Source organism: Leptonychotes weddellii, chromosome 10 (assembly GCF_054177405.1).
Source record: "Leptonychotes weddellii isolate Sample4059 chromosome 10, ASM5417740v2, whole genome shotgun sequence".
In the NCBI taxonomy this organism is placed as follows: domain Eukaryota; kingdom Metazoa; phylum Chordata; class Mammalia; order Carnivora; family Phocidae; genus Leptonychotes; species Leptonychotes weddellii.
The window spans coordinates 87,101,009-87,125,491 of NC_138378.1; the positions used below are offsets into that span (position 1 = coordinate 87,101,009).

Sequence of the window (24,483 nt, forward strand, 5' to 3'; positions counted from 1 at the left end):
CAAGCACTCGCATCTCCACTTGGCCCTGTTAGAAGTGCTTGAGATAACTAAATATTCGCAGGAGGCGCGCGTTACCTCCGCTCGCTCCCCCTGCCACGCGAAATGGTTCAGCCCAGCCTCCCCTTCGGCGCACCGCCCCTTCGGCCTACCCCCGCGCTAGTGGCGCATTGGCGCGCGGCGCTGAGGGGCGGGGCCCGGGCCGGGCGCGCGCTGGCGCTGTGTATAAATACTGGGCCGCATCGCCCGCCGCCTCGTTCGCTCTGCGCCGCCCGCCCGAGCTGAGTAGGACGCAGTCTTCTGCTTGTGCATTTCGCAGTCGTCGCCTCGCCGCTCCCTTTTTCCTCAACGCCACTTACACTCACCGCTACGAACACCAACATGAACGGGCAGCTCAACGGCTTTCACGAGGCGTTCATCGAGGAGGGCACGTTCCTCTTCACCTCAGAGTCTGTGGGGGAAGGCCACCCAGGTGAGGTGACGGGCCCTGGAGCGAAGTGAGGGGCGGGGCATGGGCAGGGCCGGCCGGGAGTCGCCGGCCGCGGTGCCCGCGCTGGGTGCCCTCGCCCGGCGGGCGGTGGGAAGAGCGGCGGCCGCGCGCTTTCCTCGTGGCGCCGCCGGTGCCGAGCGCGTGGCCGCCGTTCCCCTCCCCCTTCCTCTCCTCTCCTCTCCTCCCATCCGGCCGCGCGCCTCGGCATGCGGAAGATTCCAGAAAACGAGAAGGGCGGGGGCCGGGGCAGCTGTGCTCCACTCGGGGAGGGCACTATTTCCTCATCTCCGCCCCGCCGTCTGAAAGCCCTCGAGTGGGCGACCGGCCCTGAGTGCTCGCGGCCGGTCCTCGGGAGCGCGCGCCCCGCATTGCAGCCGCAACCACGTGTTTGCCGCATGTGGCATCTGGGCGAGGGGGAGCCGTCGGGCTCCCGGCGCGCCCGGGTGTGCGGAGTGGGGGGCCCGGGCCTCGGGACGTCTGCCGTTGGCGTTAATTCCTTGCCTTGGGCCATTACGGCCCCCAGAAGAAGACGGACGTGCCTTTCGGCAATATATGGCCTTGCCGTCAAGGTGACAGCCTCCAACTAAATATAGCGCAGGTTGGGGGAGGCCTTCCTTATTTGGACCACGTTTGAAAAGGAAACATGAATTAAGTGTAAGCTGCCATTGCGTTGGATTTCCCTTTAAAGTCTTTGGTGCTTTGCCGTTAGGAAAGGTTTTACCGAACATTTCCTTCTCTGGGCTTTGTCCACTAGTCCGCCATTATGGAGATCAATTTACACGTGAACGAGTGAAGCTGTTTCAAGGAACTTTCAATCTCAGCCTGAAAACCTCACCTAGTGGAGATCACTATTTTGCTGTACTGGTTCTGCCTTTTCTTGGGATGACCACGGTGACATAGTTGTCTAGTCTAATGGTTTTAAGGATCCGTTTCTCTCTAGTCTCCTGTGCCTCTGATGAAATCCCACAAGCAACCTAGTGAAGTAGGAGAGGACAGACGTCAAGATCCTGACTGAGGGAAGGTCATGTGTTGTGGTGGGGGTTACCCACCTTCCCTCAAGTGTTGAGAACTTCACATGTATTTGATCCACGTTTTATTAATTTAATCATGTAAGTCACAGGCGCTTATAGCAGTTTGTAAATTAAATCTTGAGCCTCTGACTTGATTGCAGTACACATCTTGCTTTAATTGTTCCGGATGATTGTAGAAAATTCAGGAAAGTGGTATTTCTGTTCTCCCACTTTTTAATAGATCGCAATACAGTGGGGAAGTAACAAGGATTCAGAATACATTTGGACATTTTCCAGTCTGTTCAGGTCATGTTCCTGGACTACACCTGACAAAATTTTTTATTCCTTCTGTTCGTAAAGTGTCCTTTTATTGTTTAACTCTGACATTTTTTGTTGCTCTGATTAGTGTTCCTTAGGATCAGGGAGAAATTGATAAGGGGGGGACGGTTCACCTTTCTGGTTGGTTAGATTTATAATGAAGACTTTAAATTTGGGGGATAAAATGTAAGTATAATTGCCCTTGAAAAATAATACTGTATAGCGAAATGCTTCCCAGCTTTCCTTTTGGGTTTGAAGATAAACTTTCTGCTTTAACTTAATTCCAATTATGTGGCTGTTCTGTTTAACAGTGGAAATTGTTTTGCCTGGGAACTTAATTTTTCAAAATGTCTGAAATACTTTAGAGATGGGATGAAATCCTTCCAAGGTGTAAATTGCATGAATCACAATGAATTTAAATGTATTAAAAGTGCTGGGCGTTCTGCTGGCTAATCTGAATTGGTGAGCTTGTGGTGCAGCTATATTAAGACTGGTGTCAAGTTTTCAAGTAATATGTGACATTATATCCAGCATTTATTCTTCAGGCACATGGTTTCTGGTAAAGCAGTACTTTAATTAACAGCAGTTAAGATCTCCATAGTTGAAATGCCACTGAATTCTATGCTTGAAAATGGTTAAATTGGTAAATTTTATATTCTGTAGGTTTTACCACAGTTTTTAAAAGAAAGCTCTCCCAAAGATCTGTGCAGCAGTACTTACAAGGAGGAATGACATACATTCACTGACAGTAAGATAAAGAGATTGAGCCAGGAATCTTTTTTTCTACAGATAAGATTTGTGACCAGATCAGCGATGCTGTGCTTGATGCCCACCTTCAGCAGGACCCTGATGCCAAAGTGGCTTGTGGTAGGTTCTAAACACTGCTTGCTTATCAACTGAAGAAAAGGTAACATCGTGAAAATTACTTTGTAAGAGTGACAGTTGAGTGTGAATTTATCTTTTATTAGAAACTGTTGCTAAAACTGGAATGATCCTTCTTGCTGGGGAAATTACGTCCAGAGCTGCTGTTGACTACCAGAAAGTGGTTCGTGAAACCATTAAACACATTGGATATGATGATTCTTCCAAAGGTGTGTTTTAATGAGTTGGCTTTTCTAAGCTCATTTTTCCATGTTTTCAACTCTCTCTAGCTCTGTCCTCAGAGTGTTCCTGCTAAACCATTAACTCCAGTTGTACATTTACTATCTGTTTTGTTCTAGCCCTGTTTAATTCTCTAAAAGTTCTAAGTTTTAGGTGTACAAGTTTCCCCCGCTATCCAAAAATGGGACGTTCCCATGAAACTTATAAGCCAAGATGACGCAAAGCATGGCTTCATTTTTACAGTAGACCTACATTAGTACATAGTTTTTTTTGTAAAAGCGTAAATCCTCTGCAGGTTTTTTTCAGTTAATGAAAAGTACTGGTGTAGGTCTTTCCTAAAAGTGAAGTGGTGAAACACTAACTTTTGAAAGGTGGGAGGGGACAGGGATACCTGTATTTGGTTTCTTTAGCTGTATTTAAAATCCCAGATACTTACTGTAAATAGAAGGCACTGGTATTGCTTTGGCCCTTTTTTTTCTTAAGGCATTGTTTTGTTTGTAGGGTTTGACTACAAGACTTGTAATGTGCTGGTAGCCTTGGAGCAACAGTCACCAGATATTGCTCAAGGTGTTCATCTTGACCGGAACGAGGAAGACATTGGTGCAGGGGACCAGGTACCTTGGTGTAGACTCTATCTGCATCTCTTCTAACATTTAAATTCCGAAGCTTAGATTGATCGCATTGACTTTTTCCTTTCTTAGGGTTTGATGTTTGGTTATGCCACTGATGAAACTGAGGAATGTATGCCTTTAACTATTGTCTTAGCGCACAAGCTCAATGCAAAACTGGCTGAATTACGCCGCAATGGCACTTTGCCTTGGTTACGCCCAGATTCTAAAACTCAAGTAAGTGATTATAAAGCTAGATTACACATACTGCACAGAACATCAGTAAAGTTGTTTAAAGCTAACTGAAAAAAGACTATCCTTCCGTATTGTAATTTAGCTTTGTCTTGGCTCTATTCTGTCTAGTAAACTGATGTTCTGATCATCTGCTTTGCCTTCAAGGTGACTGTGCAGTACATGCAGGATCGAGGTGCTGTGCTTCCCATCAGAGTCCACACAATTGTTATATCTGTTCAGCATGATGAAGAGGTTTGTCTTGATGAGATGAGGGATGCTCTAAAGGAGAAAGTCATCAAAGCAGTTGTACCTGCAAAATACCTTGATGAGGATACAATCTATCATCTACAGCCAAGTGGCAGATTTGTTATTGGTGGGCCTCAGGTAAGGCCTTATGATACAATTTGACTTTTTTGAATTTTCTGTAGTGGTTACTTGCAAATTTGGCTACTATAACTCCCCCCCCCCATTTTTATAAGTCTGCATATGAATCTTCTGAGGATATCTGCTGAGTGGTACAGAATAGGCGTTTAACAAACCTGACCTAGAACCATTTATTGGAAAGCACTAGGCATAAAGTGACTAAAATCCTGTAATTTCAGGGTGATGCTGGTTTGACTGGCCGGAAAATCATTGTGGACACTTACGGCGGTTGGGGAGCTCATGGAGGAGGTGCCTTTTCAGGAAAAGATTATACCAAGGTGGACCGTTCAGCTGCTTATGCTGCTCGTTGGGTGGCAAAATCCCTTGTTAAAGGAGGTCTGTGCAGAAGGGTTCTTGTTCAGGTATATACTCTTTTGTGTAACTGGAGTGATTAGAAGGCATGCAAGTGGGAGGGCATTTAGCGTAGTATTTGTCTTTTTTAAATACCAGTGTGTTACATAAGCGTGTGGGTCTTTTAATCACTGACTCTTATGACATTTGAATCCTTTTAGGTCTCTTATGCTATTGGAGTTTCTCATCCATTGTCTATCTCCATTTTCCATTATGGCACCTCTCAGAAGAGTGAGAGAGAGCTATTAGAGATTGTGAAGAAGAATTTTGACCTCCGCCCTGGGGTCATTGTCAGGTAAAGATGGTAAAGCCTATTGCTAGTCAAAAATGGTGTGGGTGTATGTATATACATATATTTGAGATACATTCAAATCAGAGAAGGTGAAGGTCTTGAAGACTCTTTAAGTGGGGAAATGTTTTAATTCCTAGAACTGTTGATGTTATCTTTAAATTGCCTTTAGTAAAGGCTTATGTTAAGAACAGTCTAAAATTACAGTGCTCCATGGCTTAGACTAACCACCCTAGAAAGTCTTCCACATTTGATACGGGGATTTGTGCTCGTTATCTAAGGATGTTTATTTTACTTAAAAGAAATTAGTACAGATAAGTGGGATATTCAAGGCTGCTATAAAGAAAATAAACAGGGTGTGGGCATGGGACCTTGGTAAGTATGCCATGATCTCAGATGAGCTTTTGACACTTGGAATTTCTCAGAATAATGACAGGTTTTCATATTTGTTGAGCCAAGGATGGAAAAACAAGAACTGTAGTTACTAATAAGGACTGTGCGAGGAGTTTGGACACCAGGGAAGTAACAAACACTTCTGCCACAAACTTTTTTCCTAGCAAACCCCAGAGAACTGAACTCATTTGCCAGAACTCTTGAAAATGAGTCTTGCTGATTGTTTTGCTTTATTTTAATTGAATGCTACATATTAAGTTACGGACTTGTATATTCCAGGGATCTGGATCTGAAGAAGCCAATTTATCAGAGGACTGCAGCCTATGGCCACTTTGGTAGGGACAGCTTCCCATGGGAAGTGCCCAAAAAGCTTAAATATTGAAAGTGTTAGCCTTTTTTCCCCAGACTTGTTGGCGTAGGCTACAGAGAAGCCTTCAAGCTCTGAGGGAAAGGGCCCTTCTTCCTAAATTTTCCTGTCCTCTTTCAGCTCCTGATCAGTTGCAGTCACTCCTAGTTCAATGACATGAATTTTAGCTTGTGTGGGGGACTGTAAGTTGGGCTTGCTATTCTGTCCCTAGGTGTTTTGTTCACCATTATAATGAATTTAGTGAGCATAGGTGATCCATGTAACTGCCTAGAAACAAACCAACAACACTGTAGTAAATAATGCTTTTTGAAATTGAACCTTTGTGCCCTATCACCCAACCTTCTAAAATCCTAATTGCATTGACTTTCCCACCAAATGCTGAAAATGTCCTGTAATGTGCACGTAAAGTACTTGTAGTTCCATTATAGCCTCTGTCTGGCAATGCCATAGCCCTGTCAGCATGAATTTGTAATGTCTTGAGCTCTATTATGAATGTGAAGCCTTCCCTTATCTTCCCTATAACTTAATCCATTTCTAATTATGTAGCTCTTTGTCAGGGAGTGTTCCCTATCCAATCATTCTTGCATGTAACGCAAGTTCCAGTTGGAGCTCTAGCCTGACAAAAAAAAAAAAAAAAGGCAGTTACCATTAAACCATCTCCCTGGTGCTTATGCTCTTAATTGCCATCTCTTAAATAGCACCAAATCAAAATCTCTCCACTTTTCAGCTGTCTTTTGGAGGACGTACGTAATAAGGTTTTTATTTAGTAAACCAATCCTATGCATGGTTTCAGCACTAGCCAAACCACCAACTCCTAGCTCTAGAAAAACAGGCACTTGGCACCCTTGTGATGTCATACAGAGAAGTCACAGGGCAGTACCTGAGGGTCTGTAGGTTGCACACTTTGGTACCAGATAACTTTTTTTTTTTCTTTATAAGAAAGACTGAGTACTCCACACTGCACAATAATTCCTCCCAGGGTTTTAACTTTGTTTTATTTTCAAAACCAGGTCCAATGAGCTTTCTGAACAGCTGGTGTAGCTACAGAGAAACCAGCTTCCTTCAGAGAGCAGTGCTTTTGGCGGGGAGGAGGAAATCCCTTCATACTTGAACATTTTCTAATTGCTTATTTATTGTATTCTGGGGTATGGCGTAAGTACAGAGAAGCCATCACCTCAGATGGCAGCTTTTAAAAGATTTTTTTTTTTTTTTTTTTCCTCAACACCATGATTCCTTTAACAACATGTTTCCAGCATTCCCAGGTAGGCCAAGGTGTCCTACAGAAAAACCTTGGGTTAGACCTACAGGGGGTCTGGCTGGTGTTAACAGAAGGGAGGGCAGAGCTGGTGCGGCTGGCCATGGAGAAAGCTGACTTGGCTGGTGTGGTACAGAGAAGCCAGCTTGTTTACATGCTTATTCCATGACTGCTTGCCCTAAGCAGAAAGTGCCTTTCAGGATCTATTTTTGGAGGTTTATTACGTATGTCTGGTTCTCAATTCCAACAGTTTAATGAAGATCTAAATAAAATGCTAGGTTCTACCTTAAGTGTCTCCATTATTCTTTAAAAGTGTTTTGGTATGAATATGATCTGAGAACATATTCTTCATCCCTTAATAATTTGAGGTAATCCTTCCCCATGGTTCAGGGAAATCACCTCAAACCCCTTCAAACCATGACTTGCAAGCATTTTAATAGGTTTGTACATCCTATCCCTAGTACTAAGAAGAACATCCCAAGATTTGATCTGTTTGTCCAGCACTGCCTGTTTGGCTGATGCAATGGCCAAGATCCATGTGTCCTTACTGCAGCAGCCACTCAACTGCCAGTTAATGTTTTAAAATTGTCCAAAATTAAGAACAAAACATGGAATGGTAATGTTCTGTCTTGAAACGTAAACCCATTATCTAGCTTTCCAGTGAAAAAGTTTTTACTTAGATATGCCTTAAGTATTAATACCTTTATTATAAACAGGCGTTAAGGCTGCAAGTTACATACATGTTCAGTACATGATACAATTTGGCAAAATTTTTGAACAGTGGTGAGGGGGCCAGGTTCTAATCTATAAGATAGGTCACGAAATTACAGTGAAGATGCTGTAAGTTTTTAAAACCTTTATTCTGAGTTTGTAGAGGTCTACTCAAGAACCATCCCTTTTTAAGCCTAGGAGCTAAAGTACAGATAGCCATTTGGCACATGTTTACACGAGCATGTATGAAAATCAAGTAGTGGTGTGAGGCCCAAGGAATGCTTGATTATACCTATTTGGAGGCTTAAAAATGTGTAACTGTTGGGAGGGAAGGCAAAGTTAGATCTGAAGGTCTTTAAAAGTTTCAAAAAAGCCTTATCTAGAGAATAGTGCATTGCTGTAAAAACAACCATGCTGGTCAAATAAGGGGAATGGGGAAGAGCTGGGTGCCTGTAGGCTGGTGGGACAGCACCAGAGAAATTGTTAGGTTCGGTATTTACTAGGAAGATACTGGACCTCAAGGAGCTTGGAGAAGAATCTTTTGTAAAAAGGCCCTGTCTTCTGCCTAACATGGGGGGAAAAGATTCTAAAAATAAGGTGAAGAAATAGTAACCAGCCCAGGGAGGAGAAAAGCAAAGGTGTCAAGTGGGGTGATGGTGACTACAAATGGTTGAATATCAAAGCATGCCATGTTATGGAAAAGTTTTGAAGGGATAACCTGGCCAGCGACAAAAGATCCAAATGCTGGGAGTAGAATGAAATGGAATACTAAAGCCCGGCTAAAAGGATGTTGATAGCCCATTCCTATAACAGCTACACGGGGCCCGATTTCTCCTGAATCTGAACTCATTTATTCCACTGAACAGCTTTTCTCGTAAACAGTATTAAGACGACCACCTTTCCACTCCATCCCACCCCAACATTTTCACTGGGAGAAAGAGGTGGTATGCTCACAGTTTTGGGATAGCATCCTTGCCTATATTAAAACTACTGTAAGAGTCCCTTCCCCAAATGAAGAACTACTTTTCTTACCAGTCAAGTAATGAGCTGGGGTGGGGGGGTAGCGCAGGGGAACAGAAGATAGCTGAACTTACTAGCAAAGGACATTATGCCAAGGTATATTGCGTCACTGAGATCTGCAAAACTATTGAGAACCAGTGTTCCCCCCACACTATTCTTGACAAGTGATCAAGATACCCGGTGGCTCAGCTACAGCTAGCTAACCCACACAATGCCTCGTAGGAATCAGGCTTCAGTGGGATGCCCTGATTCACGCCCAACTGCACCTGCTCCGGTCTATCTCTACCTAGATTCCAATATAAAGGGTGAAAGAACACAGAGGTAGTAGAGATGAATAGACTGAAGAAGAGGTAGAATTGATACAACTTGGAATTTGAGAAATGTGAGGAAAAAAAAGGAAGACTCAAGACAAGATATTCTGATGGCTTGGCCAGAAAAAATGCAGTTGCCACTCACTAATAGAGAAGCAGGTCTGAGTTGGGGATGAATTAAGTTCTGCTTAGGACAGAGTTTGAAAGCTTTGTGGGATATCCAGGTGGAGCTAGTTAGATCTATAGGTCCAGGGCCCAAGAAAGAAAGCTAAGCAGCAGCAGCAGCACTAGAAACCATGAGGGGGACATAATCATCGCAAGTGTGTACAGTGAAAAGGCAGCTGCCTAGGAAAGAACCACTGACGGGGGATGGGGGGGTTGGGAAGCGAAGCCTGAAAATAGAGATGCCATCCTTCATCAAAGTTACTGGGGCTGCCAATTTACTGCTAGTCTTTGCTGTGAGACCATGAACAAGCACCCAGAGCAGGAGCCTTTTTTTTTTTTTCTTGTTTCTCTATACACTCTTACTTCCTAGCCCAATGCTAGGCTTTTGAGTTTTCAAGGAATTGAGGTGCTTCCTCAATCACCCTGTATATCCAAACCTACAAAATAACTGCAAACATACCCTAATCCATCACAAAGTTTGGTTAATCCCTACTTTACATCACTTTCTGCTCATCAAAGGCTAGAATGATGCTAAATACACTGAACTTGAGAGAACTACTACCGATCATCTAAATTTCCTTATTAGTTTAACCTTGTCCTATTCTAACTATTCTTTTTTTTTTTTTTTTTTAAAGATTTTATTTATTTATTTTTGAGAGAGAGAGAATGAGAGAGAGCACATGAGAGGGGGGAGGGGCAGACGGAGAAGCAGACTCCCCGCCGAGCAGGGAGCCCGATGCGGGACTTGATCCTGGGACTCCAGGATCATGACCTGAGCCGAAGGCAGTCGCTTAACCAACTGAGCCACCCAGGCGCCCCCTATTCTATTCTCATAGCTGCTAGTGAAACACTTACTGGCTGTATACATAATAGGAACCATGAAGAAACTACAACTGTAGGGAAGAGAAAATTACTCTGTGAATTTAGAACTTGATCACCATCCTAAGTAACTAAGAAGAAAAATTTGAAGCTACATTATTTCATAATCAATGTCAGTGATTCTGCAAATGACAAAAGGCAGGGTACGGGACCTTAAGTCAAACAGAGGAGATTCAAACCATCCATACATCTCTTACTAGGTATTGCCTTTGAGCAAGTTATGTTGTCTCAGCCTCGCTTTCTCCAGCTGTCAGACTGAGCTCATGGTCAGTAAGGACTAAATGCAGTAATACAGGCACAACGCTTCACACAGTGCCTGGCATATGACAAGTACTTGAGAACAGTGAGGTGTTGCTGTCATCATGGTACATTAAATCTCTTTCCCCAAGGAGCCAGTCACTTTAAACCTCTTACCCCTTTAGCCTAGAAGGGCATTTTCATACTGCTTTTAAACCCCTCCTAGCTCCTCAACCTTGGTTTGATAAAGCTTATCCTTGCTTGGCTTCTCTAAGGTATCCTCTCTGAATTTAAAAGAACTATAGACAAGGAAGAAAATGTATAAAGTATCATTTTCTTCACATTTCCACTGCATAGGTTAATGGTCCTATGACTGGTTGCTCCCACATCTGTACCCACCATCTGCCCCCATCAGAACTCTGAGTGGACAGGGTCAGAATTTGGCTCAGGAGGATCAGAATTTGAAGAATCTGTGTTTGAATGACTCAACTCTCCAATTGGCTCAAAGGGTCGCAAGTTTGCGTAAGTCACCTCTTGGGCCAGCTGCTCCAGGGAAGGGCGGCCTAATACCAGATTTCGAAGTGAGATACAAGTCATCAGGAAGCTGAAAAAGAGGGAAAAGGTCACCCAGTCTAAACTCCTGTTTCTACATAGGAATTCCTGCCAAAGCCCTTAGGGCTACCTGATCCTACCTTCTCTCATCCAGGCAGAAGCGAAAATATCCCCCTAGTGACCCACCCATCCCAGCTGGAAGGGCACCCCACTCTTTGTATGGTCTGGTAGAGGATTCCAGAGTGGGGTAGGAATAACACACAAGAGGCTGGTGATAAGCTGAGGTGGAACAAGACAGCAGGCCATCAGACACAGATCATTTACTCTTCCATTAAGTCAGGGAAAGGAGAATGGAGAGGGAAAAAGATACTTAGCACTAGACTGTCTTTTCCTGGGAGAGTACCATCCTCCCCCCCCCCATCATTACCTTCACCAGAGAAAAGTTACCCAACTCGCAAGCATCTGATGGCAATGACTAGTACTGTTGTGGAAAACTTACCTGCGGCGAAAGATATAGAGCTTCCGCAGCAAGAAGTGGAAGAGGCGCTCGTGGAAAGGGGTATTTCTCCGGCGCTCAAGCTCTTGGAGCCTTCGCTGGCGTCTAAGAAAGGTCTGAACCAGCGGTGTTGGCTCAGGGCCCCCTTGTACTTCCCCTTCCAGCAGAGGTTGCAGCTCTGGAGGTAGAGGCCCCGTTTCTGCCCAGAAGATGGCAAAAAGAGGAATCACTGAGATTATATTCTTTTAGAACTCTCACCAGCCAGAACCTTCCAGTTCCTTCTTTAATGGCCAGATCCTCATTCACAGCCCTGATTTCTCATAACCAGGTGCCTTCTCAGCCCAACTCTTCATATACTCACCAGTTCCATTCTCCACCTTCTCCTTTAATTCTTGTAGATAAGCCAAGTCTTGCTCCAATGCAAGCTCTGTAGTATTGATGTAGATGTACATGTAGCAGGAAGGACTGGGTGATATCGTATACACCTTATGGTACTCACCAGCGGGCAGCTGACAAGGGGGAGGAAATGGATGGATTTCACTCCCTCACCTTTCCCTCGGCAGCCTATGCGCCTCCTACACTACCCACTGTACCCCAATCCACCCTCCCCCCGCCTCCCCAAGGCACTTTCTTCTCATTGTGTTTTGGAGTCCAAAGGAACTGACTTCTAGAATCCTGGATGAGGCTATTCACAGCCCCGGGGGGGGGGGGGCCTTGCTTTTTGAGCTGCCACTTTTTAAGTCTGTAATAAATTAACTCCACTCATCTAAACTTCTCTGCCATTGTTAATTCCAGCAAAATACCTGCATTTTTTCTCCCTCCTGAAGAGTCTGATTCTTCTGTTCTGCCATCAGCTCGACAATCACCTCCCCCTGTAGCAGCTGAATGCTAGTATTGCCCAGGTCTTCACTCACAAAATTCTCCAGGTGCAGCCCTGCCAGGGGCAACAGAGTTCCCCATCCCATCCTATGGAAGATGAAATCACTCCCAGCCAGAACAGAGACATCACACCTTTACCACTACCACCCCTCAGGTTTCAAGAACACTCCTCCCACCAGGAATGCCCCTCTCCCCTCTATCACATGCAGTGTCCCCGGCCAAGGAAGCCACAAGGAAAGACAGCAAAGCTTTCTCTGCTTTCCTCCATACCAGGGAAATCTGCAATGAAGACCACCTCAGTGTGGTTGTCCAGGCTGCTCTTGATTTCTTGTAACTTGGTCCTCCAGGGAGACAGGTCCATCAACAGTGGCTGCAGCCAAGGTGTACGTTGGAAGGGGGACCAGGCAGCTTGCACGATGTCCACACGAGGGTCAAAAATCCTTAGGAAAGAAAACCATGTTCTAAGGAGACCACAGCCACCTACCCATCGGAATTTCTGGTTCTGTTTCTTTCATCACTGTTCCCACATAGAGGGAACAGGGTTTCCAGATAGAAGAAATGGCTTATGTCAGCATGTTATTGCCATTCTGGGGCAGAGAGAGAAAGGAAAGAGATTCTGGAGCACAGGGGAAGAATGGGGGTTAGTGGCCACCCGAGAATTGCGTTAACAGCTTCTTAAAGAAAAAAAAAAAAAAAGTCAGTTACCTTTTCTTCTGGTTGATGGTGCCCCCTGCTGGAAGCAATCAGCTATGCCCACAACCAGGTGAACAGGGACATGCACCAGAGGACAGCCTTTCAAGCAAGACAACACTGGGGAGCATGGGCTATTCATCTCGGCAAAAGGAGTGGGACTTCATTTTTCCCCTTCTCTGTTCCCCTTGCCCACCTCTGTTGGAAGCGGTCATTGATGGAGACCCAAATATCAAAGTAGATCTGGGGCTCAGTGACATTGTACTTGGGAAGCAGGTGGCTCAGGCAAGTGGCATATTGCTTCAGCATGTCTGCGTGATCCTTCCATCGCCGGCTCTGTGTGAATACCTGCCCCAAACCCCCACATTAGTCCCACCTCATCGTTATCAACCTCCCAGAAAGATCATGCACCGCCAATGGCACTAAGAGATCCCTGCCTGGTGCCTGCTTTGACCAGGAAAAAAAAACCTGAACTTGTCTTTGGGGAAGAATTTTTCATTGCTGGGCTTTTTAATACTTATTTCCTAAACCTAGTTTCAATTCCAAGAAAGTGAATGGCACTGTCCTATTTCAACTTCGACAAAAGCAGAGTCAACCTGGCTCCTGAGAAAGGGCAGCGCGGACCCAAATGTGTTTTATAATTATGTTTAGGATCAAACCAGACCCCGAGGCTCCAGGAAGCTCTGAAGAAGTGTAAGCCGTCAACATCAGGTGGCTCACCCCAGGGTTCAGGTAGCCCAGCTCGCCGGTGCGGCCGTCCCGGTAGGTGATCTTCACGTGCTGGTGGGAGCGCGAGTGCACCATCATGTCCCAGGAATAGCCGTACAGCCCATTTGTCCAGTTGTTATAGCCCTGAGAAGGCAGGGCAGAGGCAATCAGCCCGCTGTTCTCGTATTATCCCCATGCCCCGCCAACACAGGGCTGCAAAACCAGCCCCACACCTTCCCTAATGCTGTGCCCTCTGCCACCTCCCAAGCTAACCCCCAGGCCACACACACCTGGGTGAGGAAATGGGAATAGGGCAGGAAGAGCTGCTCCAGGAGGTAGAGCAGGGTGAAGGCAGCACCGAGCTGGTGGCGCAGCCCTGGCTTCTGGCCACCCTTGGCCCGGCTCCTCTTATACACGCAGGACTCGCTGGGCTGAGGGGCAGCCTTGAGGGGCAGTAGTTCCTGCAGCCTTTCGGGGAAGCGAGATACTAGCTTCCGGGGCCACTCAGGGGAGCAGAAGAGAGGGCTGCTGGCCAGCATGACGTAGGGGAACATTCCTAGAGAAGGAGGGAGGAAATAAGTGTTTCAGGAGTTTGGCTGGGGGGGAACCTGGGTAATCCCTCAAGCCCTCTCCTTTAGGAAGCCTCTCCCAGGTATTCCGCTTGTGATGAGAGCAGCTCGTAACTAGAGGCGTCTTACTTCCCCGAGACTCCTTACTCCGCAACATACTGGCTGAGCCCAGAGGCCCCAGTCCTCTCCTCCCGTTGACTGCCATTTCAGTGACTGCACCTGGCTCAACGCAGCTCCAGCTGCCACCGCCATGTCCCACTCCCCGTACACCTGTGGCTTCCCACCTCCTACCAGACCACCGGTACTGACCAATGCTGAAGAGCTGGGAATTCATGCAGTGGAAGTAGGACACGAAGAGGAGGCCAATGGACCTCGAGGCATCAAAAAAGAGCAGGAAACCAGCTGAGAGGTCGAGCAGCAGTCCGCACCAGTGCACCACTAGCAGACTGGTCATCTCCTCGGACAATACCAGTCTGCAGACACCAGAGGCAGAGGTCAGGCACCGGCCCACTGCAGAACCCAGCATTCACAGCACATTCGCGGCCAATGCGCCCCTGCTCACCCTGTCCTTGCCAAAGGAAGTACCCTAGCAGGTGCGTACAAGAACTCTACATGAAGACACCCTATGGTAGAGTTTCCAACCGCCTTTCCTTTCCACACACTTTAGGTGTTCAATTTCTTTTCAATATACCCTATGTGCTAACCAAGGGCAGATTTCCTAGGGCAAATCTGATGGAGAAGTGAGTGTATTTGGTGGTGGCGGGGAGGGGCGGGGGTGGTAGATTCTTCACGGAGATTATAAACGAGAAGAAACTTCAAAAGGTGAATGCCTAACAATAAAATCAAACGTTTGGAACTGGGAAATAACAGGGAAGAGGAAAAAGAACAAAGTAAAATGTGAGGAAAAAACACGGGAGGAAGCGAGAAATCAGGATTTTCTAAAGAGGTGGCAACAAAGCTTTGGCAGGGCAGGGACGCCGACTGTCCATCTTCTAAGTCTGCTGGCCCAGAAGTCCTGGCGAGAGGCTGGGGTGGCCACCCAACGACACGGGCCCCACCCACAGCAGCGGCTGGGAGCTCGGACTCATTCACCAAATCACCTTATTCTGATTCTTTCCTTTTGTTTTTTAGTTTTTTCCCTTCATTCTTGGCCCTACCACACGTCTCCTAGATACTCTGCTAAGACTGACTCCGCCTTCTGCTAAAGACAAAGATGAGCGGACAGAGGAAAGCATGTGGCCAACTGAGGCAAAGCAGGACCAGCAGCCATCCCTGCAGACCTGAGGCAGGCGAGTTCCCCGCTGTGTACCAGTGCCACAGCAAGAGAGCTCTGCTCTGCCTGCCACTCACTTGAAGGGACCGAAGAGCCAGTGCCGGGACAGATATTCCATGGAATAGCCCTCAACCCAGTCCGCGTCCAGCTTCTTCACACCCGCAATGAAGTACACGATGAAGATCTGCAAGCGCAAAACGCAAAGTGAATGTTCAAACACAAAAGAACATGGTTTTCTACAGACTATCACAAATGACCTAAGTCCTGATCTGAGTTCAGGGCCTAAAGAAGATTTTGATTCATTCAATTCACTCATCTGAGGTCTTCACTCGTCCAAAAAGTATTTAGGGCCATTCTGCCAATGCCAGGCACAGTATTCGGTCCCAAGGGAAGTCATGAAGCACAGATCTCTCTTAAGGATGCTCATCTAGGGGCGCTGGGTGGCTCAGTCATTAAGCATCTGCCTTCGGCTCAGGTCATAATCCCAGGGTCCTGGGATCCAGCCCCGCATCGGACTCCCTGCTCGGCGGGAAGCCTGCTTCTCCCTCTCCCTCTCCCCCTGCGTGTGTTCCTGCTCTTGCTATCTCTCTGTCAAGCAAATAAATAAAATCTTTAAAAAAAAAAAAAGGATGCTCATCTAGCAGGGCCAAAGCTCTATTCTTTCCATGACGAGGTGAGAGAACCCAGAGACTAGGCGATTGGCAACGCTTTCCAGCAAAAGGGAAAAAAGGGAAGATCCAGGGAGGCAGAGTACAGAGCCACCTGGCAGCAGGATGGTCGTGCTGACGATGGCTGTAGAAGAACACCCCCCTCTTTCCAAAAATCCTGTACCTGGCCACGCAGCACAGCATAGTTCCAAAGGGGCACGTGGGCATTCCGCTTACGGGCATTCAGCAGGCCGTCAACAGACCTACACCGAGGAAGTGAGGATTAAGGAGAGCTGCTCAGTCCAGCACATTTCCACCTTTCTCAGTGTAATAATCTATCTATCCCAGGATATCCCCACATCCTCTCTGGTCCTCTGGGATCTTCTGAGGCTCTCCAGAATTATATGAGCAAATTTAACAGTGCTTATTTTTAGTCATAACAGAAATGTTACTAGTGGGCTAGAACAACACACAGTTCAGTGTTTACCATTAGTTAGTAAATTAGTCGGTCTTAATGGAACAAATCAGGAAAAGGATTACAATGCTTCAGAATATGACTGAATTTGAAAAAAGAATGCATTTGAAGGAATGTTTGAAAAGCTCAAGATGTATGTAACTATATAGTACATTTAAGAAAAAAAAATTCAATATCCAAAACAAACTGACATCTCAGAGACCTAGATGCCAGGATCTAGTGCTGGAGCTTACCTTGGGAGAGAACCTATAAACCCAAGATACTAAGACTACATGTATTCTGGGGAGGTGGAAGCAAAGCAGGTTTCAAGAAGACAACGAATGAGGTTGGGAAGGGGTTTGGGAAGGGGGCAGCTTACACTTGTGGTTAAGAGCCTCATGGCACTGTAATGAGGAAAAATTTAAAGTGTTTAGTGCCTGGCCATGTGGAAAGTCCTGAGTAAGGGATAAGTATTTTTTCAAATTGTGTAAAAATTATAAAAATGAAACTTTTCAGGAGTATTCTGTCAAAACTGTCTCTTGATTTTTTTACAAAGGGTATCTGTAGGTAAAATTAATGACTGATAAATCACTAACAAATTCAATGTTTGAGATTTTTTTCTCTATACCCATCTTACTGACATCTCCTGTTTCCTTTTCACTTAATGGAAAGAATCCCTAGAGGTTATCTGCCCTGCCACCCTGTCTCCAAATCCCTTCACCACCTCCCCTGAGAGATGGTCACCTAAGCCAGAGGTGGGGGAGGGTTACCTCCTCCCAGGACAGCACTGCTGAGCAGCCCTGGTGGGCCCTCTCCTTCTGACATGACTCTGCCTTACAGCAGCTTCTACTCTTGGCTCTAACTCTGCCCCTCTGGGCTCACACAGAGAAAGTCTGCTCCCTCTTCCACAAGACCACCCTTGAAGTATCTGAAAACATCTATGTCTGGCTTTAGTCTTCTCTTCTTCTCTCTAAGTGGATTACAGGAAGTAGATAGATCAAGGCACCTGGGGAGATATGGAAAGAGTGAAGGGGTGGGAATGGAGCCGTTCTGCTTTTTGTCATCCCAAGTGCCCCAACCTCACTGACCCTTCCCCCTCCCAAATTCATCCAGACCAAAGTGTGACCCTATAACCACACTTTGCAAAGCGTGGTTGAAAATATGCTTGCTGGGGGGCACCTGGGTGGCTCAGTCGTTAAGCGTCTGCCTTCGGCTCAGGTCATGATCCCAGGGTCCTGGGATTGAGTCCCACATCGGGCTCCCTGCTCAGCGGGAAGCCTGCTTCTCCCTCTCCCACTCCCCCTGCTTGTGTTCCTGCTCGCGCTGTCTCTGTCTCTGTCAAATAAATAAATAAAATCTTTAAAAAAAAAAAAAAATCTTAAAAAAAAAGGAAATATGCTTGCTGGGGCAAATTCTAGAACCTCACCGGGCCCCTACCACTGGTAACCATCCTGACCCAGCCAACCCCTTCCCCTTTCCCCTAGAATCATACCAGTAGTGGTTTGCATCCATGAATGTTAGCTGAAAGGCCAACAAACCATACAGATAGGAGTGGTTGTTCCATGACGTCTTGTCCAGGAGAAACACATACCAGTATGGCAGCAGGAATAACACACAGCTCATCCGGTAGCACAGGCCCAGCATCATGCCCAGGGCCCCTGGGATTTGTGGGGGAGAGGATTAAGAGGTCAAAGGGTCACCACAGGCCCAGCTCCCCCGGGACAGGCTGTGGGTGGGATTAAGAAAAGTCATCGGACATTTTATAATCATAAAACCAAATGAAAATCAAATGTTATTTCAGTATTTTAAAAAGACTTATGGGGGTCACAGCTCAGATGACACAGGTCAGCGGGATGAAATTAAAGAGTCACAGCAGAAGTGAAATAATGAACCCAAGACTTTGGTCATTCACCAGCATGCTTTGTATTTCTATGGTTTAGGCAGGCCAGTCAATACTCCCATCTCTCCCATACTTTCCCTCACCCAGAAACATGACGGTATAGACAAGATACATCCAGTCAAGTGGTAGTGGCTGCAGGGCGTCCAGCAAGGGGAAGCGGCACACATCTAGCCCATCCAGGTATCTTCGGTCCAGGGAGCTGAGCCCCCGTTCTTGGGGAATGTCCAACACCATCATCAGCCCTGGGAAGGCAGTCGAGGAGGGGCCATTAGGCCTCAGCAAAGGAAGCAGTGAAATACACTGGAATACAGTTGGATGCACCCAGCTCCAGGGTCAGACTTCTTACCTAACCCTGGCTCTGCCATTTATTCATTCATTCAACAATAATTACTGAGAACCTGCTCTGTGCTAGGCATTATGCCAGCTGTGTGATCTCAGATAACCACTGCACCTCCCGGAGCCAACTCCTCATTCCCTATTTGAGAAAGGGACTCATAATATATAATTTACAGGGTTACAGGGGGCGCCCGGGTGGCTCAGTCGGTTAAGCATCTGCCTTTGGCTCAGGTCATGATCCCAGGATCCTGGGATGGAGCCCCACATCGGGCTCTCCGCTCAGCAGGGAACCTGCTTCTTCCTCTCCCTTGGCCCCTTCCTCTGCTTGTGTGCTCTCTCTCTCTCAAATAAATAAATAAAATCTTTAAAAAGAAATTTTCTAGGGTTACAAAGAGGATTAAATGAGAGAAGTGTACAAAATGCTATAAAAGCTGTTCGGGTTTTGATAATTTAAGGTCTGTCCTATGAAGCCATAAAAAGTGTTGTAGGGTGGTGCGTCTCAACTTTTTTCACTTCTTAGCACACCCAGAAAACAGTATTTGGCTTACCACACTAGAGCAAACAGAAGGGGCTACTCAGGTCAGGAAGCCAGTTCCAGTTAAGGCAGGGTTTCTCAACCTCAGGACTACTCACATTTTGGGCTGGTTAATTATTTGCTGGGAGGGGCTATCCTGTGCATCATAGGTCACTTAGCAGTATCCCTGGCTCGTAAGTAGACACCAGTAGCCACCTATTTCCCTTCCCTCAAGTTGTGACAAATAAAAATGTCTACAGACATTGCCAAATATCTCCTGGAGAGCAAAACTGTCACCCTTGAGACCGGGCTAAGGGAATTAATACCTTAGCACGTCTGTAACCCATTCCAAGCATACATGCTGTGGCCTATGAGTTAGGAAACTCTGGATTAGGGAGTCACAGCCAAAATGTCTGCCCTATCACGCCTGCTATTTCTCTGAGGTCTGGTCCTGAGTATAGTTACTGGGCAACTTCATGCCACAAGCAAGATGGGTCTCTGGTCATCTGCCTCTGTATTTCCTATGGCCTCAGATCAAAGTATTTCTGGCCTCCAAACCCTAATCAGAGGAGACAAAGGTGGATTTGATCCTATACACCACAAATATCTCTTCCAGGAAATCAGTATCTATCTTCAGCTCTGAAGGAAAGGGAGGCAAGTCACTAAGTAAGTAACCAAGAAATGCACAAGGGACGATGGTTATTCTTCCACCCATCACCACACTGGCCCCTCCAGAAACCCGATTTACCAAAGAGAAAACGGAAGACAGCCAGGCTGGCAGGATCCGTTGGTCGATTCAGCAGGGTCACCAGCCTTCCCCAGCTGGAAACATCTGTCCACTCAAACCCCAAGAGTGTCCCCATTCCGCTGCCCTGCCTGGGCCCTGAAGACTGTCCAGCCTTGTCTTTCTGTACTTTATCTGCAAACAACAAACAGAAAGTGTATGCGCAGGTGTGGGGACGGAAATGCTTTAAAATCGGCTCCTCCCCAAATCACAGAAATCACGGCCCCTACAGCCCCAGGGTTTCTTCGAAGCTACCAGGGTTCTCCCCCTGATTTCTGACTACTAGAAACACCCTCGCAGTGCCAGATCCTTCTGGATCTCCCAATGTCCCAGAACCTCTCTCAGACTGCAGCCCCCAACCGCAAAGCGCCCCGAGGGTCATCATCACCCCAAAGCCCCGGACTGCAATCTCTCTCTACAAGCCCCTTCCAGAGACCCCTTTCCCGGAGTCCCACAGGAGAGTCCTACCGCCCCCACCCCTTTGAGACAGAGTCCCTCTCTCTCTCCGCCGCATGGGAGGACTCTGAGCCTACGTGAGTCCGGCGGGACCCGCGCGGACCGGGCAGACACCGCCATGGCACCGCGGAGGTAAGACGGCCAAAGCAGCGGCGCCCAAGCAGCTGCGCCCAAGCACAGAGCGTCGGGAGGAATCACTTCCCTAAGCCCCGCCTCCCCGACCCATCAGCACGCGCGCGGCCGGCCGGAAAGCGCTAGGTCTGTCGTGAAGGGCTCCCGCGGGCGGCGCCTGCTCCCTGCTTAGCGGCAAAGGGCGGAGCGAGGAGCTTTGGGGCGGGGGGAGAGGGAGCCCCGGCTGGTCTCACCTTACCCCGTGACGGAGGAGGAGCGAGGACACCCCCAGACGAGCTCGTTTTCAGCCGCCAGACCAGTGTCGCCATGAAGCGTCCCAAAGCTCCTGGTGCTTTCAGCACTAAGAAATCTCAGAGTCGTGACAACTTCCCTGCCATCCCCCCGCCCCCATTAGGTCTCTCCAGGTTGTAGTGTCCCTGCGGTGCTCCCTGACGTGAGCAATGTGGGTGCAAATGTCGGACTCTTTCCCCAAGAGGTTGACCCCAAGAGTTGAGGACGCACCTGGAAGGGCTGTCCCGGCGTAGGGAGAGGGTGCGAGTTCCTTTATTCTCTCTTCCAGTACCTGCCAAGAACCAGAGGTTTGAAATCAGCGGGGGAAACCCGAACGACACGACTGTAGGGGGATGTAGAATAGGGGCAGTGTGTAGAGTGTGCTCGATCAGGGAGGATTCCTAGAGGTGAGTCTTGAACAGCACTACAAGATCTAATTTTCTGCCTTGGGATTGGCCAGCAGGATCACAGGAAGGCATCCTAGAAAAGCAGTTCTCATATTTTCTTGGTGTCAGGACACTTTCACGCTGCTACACATTATTGAGAACCCTAAAGAACTTTTATTTATGTGGGTTATATTTTTCCACATTTACCATGTTGGAAATTTATACTGAGAAATGTTTATATATTGATTCACTTAAAAAAACAGTAATAAACCATGTTTACAAATAAAACATGTTTACATAAATAACTTTTATGGAAAAAAGTTTATTTTCCACAAAAAATTGCACAAGTAGTACTGTATTGTTTTATATGCAAATCTAATGTCTGGATTAATTGGAAACAGCTGGATTCTCATATCTACTTCTGCATGTGATCTGGTGTTGATTGAAGTATGTGAAGGAAATCTGGCCTCACAGATACTCAGTTGGAAAAAGGAAAAACATTTTAATAACGTTTTTAGATAATTGTGGGTATCCTTCTTTGATACCACCCCTAAACTTAAAAGTGGTAGTTTGTTTGTTTTAAAGATTTTATTTATTTGACAGAGCACAAGCAGAGGGAGAGAGAGAAGCAGGCTCCCTGCTGAGCAAGGAGCCTGATGTGGGACTTGATCCCAGGACACTGGGATCATGACCCAGGCCGAAGGCAGCCGCTTAACCAGCTGAGCCACCCAGGCGTCCCAAAAGTGGTCGTTTTTTAAAGGTTAGTCAGATGTAGAATCTGAAACCATACCAATGAACTTTATGCTCTGTCACATTAAAATCATTGGTATATCTTGCACTTTGAATGGACCTTTTACAAAATCATACATATAGGCTTTGGAAAACATTGGTTCACTGAGTTATGCTGCTCTTCTAAATGCAGAGTCTCTTAAATTTTGGGGAGCTGCCCAGCTCACACTGGTGGATACAAGTTTTCCAAAATTCTAATTTTCATTTGAAAGTTCAAATTTATTCATTGGCAACAAATACTGTCTCTTGTTTCCCTTCGAGGAACAGCCACACTTCTTTGATGTTTGAAAAAAAAAATACCTGCCAAATGTGCCGGTTTAAATAACCATAGTTTGTCCAATACCCACAAGTAAAATGATGTTTCATTTTTAAAAAAGAAAGAAAAAAACAAAGATACTCAACATTTATTAGGGAATTGCAAATTAAAACAACAATGAGATAACTATTAGAGTGGTTGAAATCCAAAGCACCACCAACAACAAATGCTGGTGAAGACTGGAGCAACAGGAACTCTACTTCATTGCTGGTGGGGATGCAAAATGGTATACCCACTTTGGAAAACAGTTTGACAGTTTCTTACAAAACTAAACATGCTTTTACCATATGATCCAGCAGTTGTGCTCCTTGGTATTTACCCAAATAGTTGAAAAATTATGCCCACACAACTGTATAGCAGCATTATTCATAATTGCCCAAACTTGGAGGCAACCAAGATGTCCTTCAGTAGGTGAATGGATTAACAAACTGGCACATCCATGCAGTGGAATATTCAGTGATAAAATGAATGAGCTATCAAGCCGCAAAAGGATGTGGGGGAATCTTAAATTCCTATCCCTAAGTGAAAGAAACCAGTCTAGAAAGGTTACATACTGTATGATCCAAACTGATATCCTGGAAAAAGCAAAACTGTCGTTTTAAGGCAAAAGATCAGTGGTTGCCAGGAACTGGGGGGAAGGAGGGAGGGATGAATAGGTGGATGAAACTATTAGATGAAACTATTCTGTATGATACTATAATGGTGTCATGGTGCATACATGTGGATTATATATTTGTCAAAACCCATGGATGTGAGCCCTAATGTAAACTATGGACTTTGTTATTAATAACGTATCCATCTTAGCTCATCAGTTGTAAAGCAAATATACCATAATAGTGGAAGCTGTTAATAATGGGAGAAAAATGGGAGAGTGCTAAGAGGTGTGTGGGAACTGTCTGTACCACTCCAAAAAAATATATTCTGTTAATTTTAAAACATTACTGCAGCTCACAGTTTAACTACACAAGTGCTTTTTCTCAGAACAGCTGTGAGACAGCCATCATACTTGGGTATGCAAAGTGTAGTGTATTTCCCGTTTCTTCCCACAAAATAGTTAAGGGTGTGTACTCCAGTGTCAAGAATTAATAAAGTTAGTGGGGCGCCTGGGTGGCTCAGTCGGTAAGCGTCTGCCTTCGGCTCAGGTCATGATCCCAGGGTCCTGGGATCGAGCCCCGCATCAGGCTCCCCGCTCTGTGGGAAGCCTGCTTCTCCCTCTCCTGCTTCCCCTGCTTGTGTTCCCTCTCTGGCTGTCTCTCTCTCTGTCAAATAAATAAAATCTTCAAAAAAAAGAATTAATAAAATTAGTAATTTGTACTGCTTCATTAGGGATGTTGAAAATGGCATTTTTTGAAAATGCAAGTGTGCAGCCAGGAGGAATAGAAGGACTATTACTACAATTTGGTGCCATTGTCTCATTCCTGCTAAGTTGCCAACAGTTTTATTACCCACAGTTGCTTTTGTATCTTGAGTGCAAATGGCAACATAGTTAAAAGGAAAAATAATGTATCGGTATTATTATAGAAGTGGTTTTGTTCTTGAAGACCCGAGGGGTTCGTGGACCATGTGTTGAGAACCACTATCCTAAGGGAAAAGAATGTCTAGAGTAGATGTAGGAGTAGGGATTACTAGGGACAGATGTGTTTAGCAGGTAGAATCATGGGGCTAACAGTGTTCCTGCTACTGAGGGTCTGGTCCACTTCTAGGTTATCCTAACAGGCAAGGTAGGCCAAGTCACTTTGGAAGCCATAGATCTATTTAGGGGATGAATCTCTTAATCTGCTGTCAAACCCCAGTCCAAATGAATTCAATGTGGGTCGGGAAGTTTGGGCTAGCTCTTCTAAGACCACTCAAAATTAGATGGTTCCATTAAATTCAGCTTTTATAGTCTGTTATGTGCCAAGAACTGGACAGGTTATAGAGAAAGAAACAAATTATTAAGCTGTGGCCTCTGACACATAGGAATTGAAGGATACGGAAACATAATAAAAGAATATGGAAACAATAGAGTGATAATATAATGTACAAAATCCTAAGTATTAAATGAGGTTCAAAGTGCTGTGGGAGCACTGAAGAGGAAATGAACCACGACTGGAGAATTCGGGAAAGATTTCTGAAAACTTGGAGCTGGGCTTTGAAGGATGAGTATCATTTTGAGAGGAGAGAGGGAAATCAA

The 24,483-nt window shown here is 46.0% G+C and overlaps 2 protein-coding genes across 3 annotated transcripts; one reads left to right on the top strand and one right to left on the bottom strand.

The window, feature by feature from the left end:
• Window positions 1-243: 243 nt before the first annotated feature.
• MAT2A (methionine adenosyltransferase 2A) lies at window positions 244-7,126 on the top strand. Its single transcript, XM_006737810.3, has 9 exons — window positions 244-469; window positions 2,605-2,682; window positions 2,784-2,906; window positions 3,418-3,530; window positions 3,618-3,761; window positions 3,924-4,142; window positions 4,361-4,543; window positions 4,694-4,827; window positions 5,494-7,126. Exons 1-9 carry the CDS (start codon window positions 379-381, stop codon window positions 5,594-5,596), a joined length of 1,188 nt encoding a protein of 395 aa, XP_006737873.1. The 5' UTR covers window positions 244-378; the 3' UTR covers window positions 5,597-7,126.
• Window positions 7,127-7,523: 397 nt separating this feature from the next.
• Window positions 7,524-20,652, bottom strand: GGCX (gamma-glutamyl carboxylase). Of its 2 annotated transcripts, XM_006737811.3 has the most exons (15): window positions 20,495-20,652; window positions 19,926-20,096; window positions 18,411-18,569; window positions 17,920-18,085; window positions 16,158-16,236; window positions 15,404-15,510; window positions 14,363-14,526; window positions 13,775-14,040; window positions 13,497-13,628; window positions 12,973-13,124; window positions 12,357-12,526; window positions 12,011-12,141; window positions 11,569-11,716; window positions 11,211-11,406; window positions 7,524-10,763 (listed from the first exon to the last, which is right to left on the bottom strand). In XM_006737811.3, the coding sequence occupies exons 1-15, from the start codon at window positions 20,535-20,537 to the stop codon at window positions 10,571-10,573; spliced, it is 2,277 nt and encodes a 758-aa protein (XP_006737874.1). In that variant the 5' UTR covers window positions 20,538-20,652; the 3' UTR covers window positions 7,524-10,570. The 2 variants fall into 2 exon arrangements, 1 of the variants encoding a protein (XP_006737874.1); XR_014138197.1 differs by lacking the exons at window positions 7,524-10,763; window positions 11,211-11,406; window positions 11,569-11,716; ... (5 more) ...; window positions 14,363-14,526; window positions 15,404-15,510 and adding an exon at window positions 17,198-17,433.
• Between the last annotated feature and the right edge of the window lie 3,831 nt (window positions 20,653-24,483).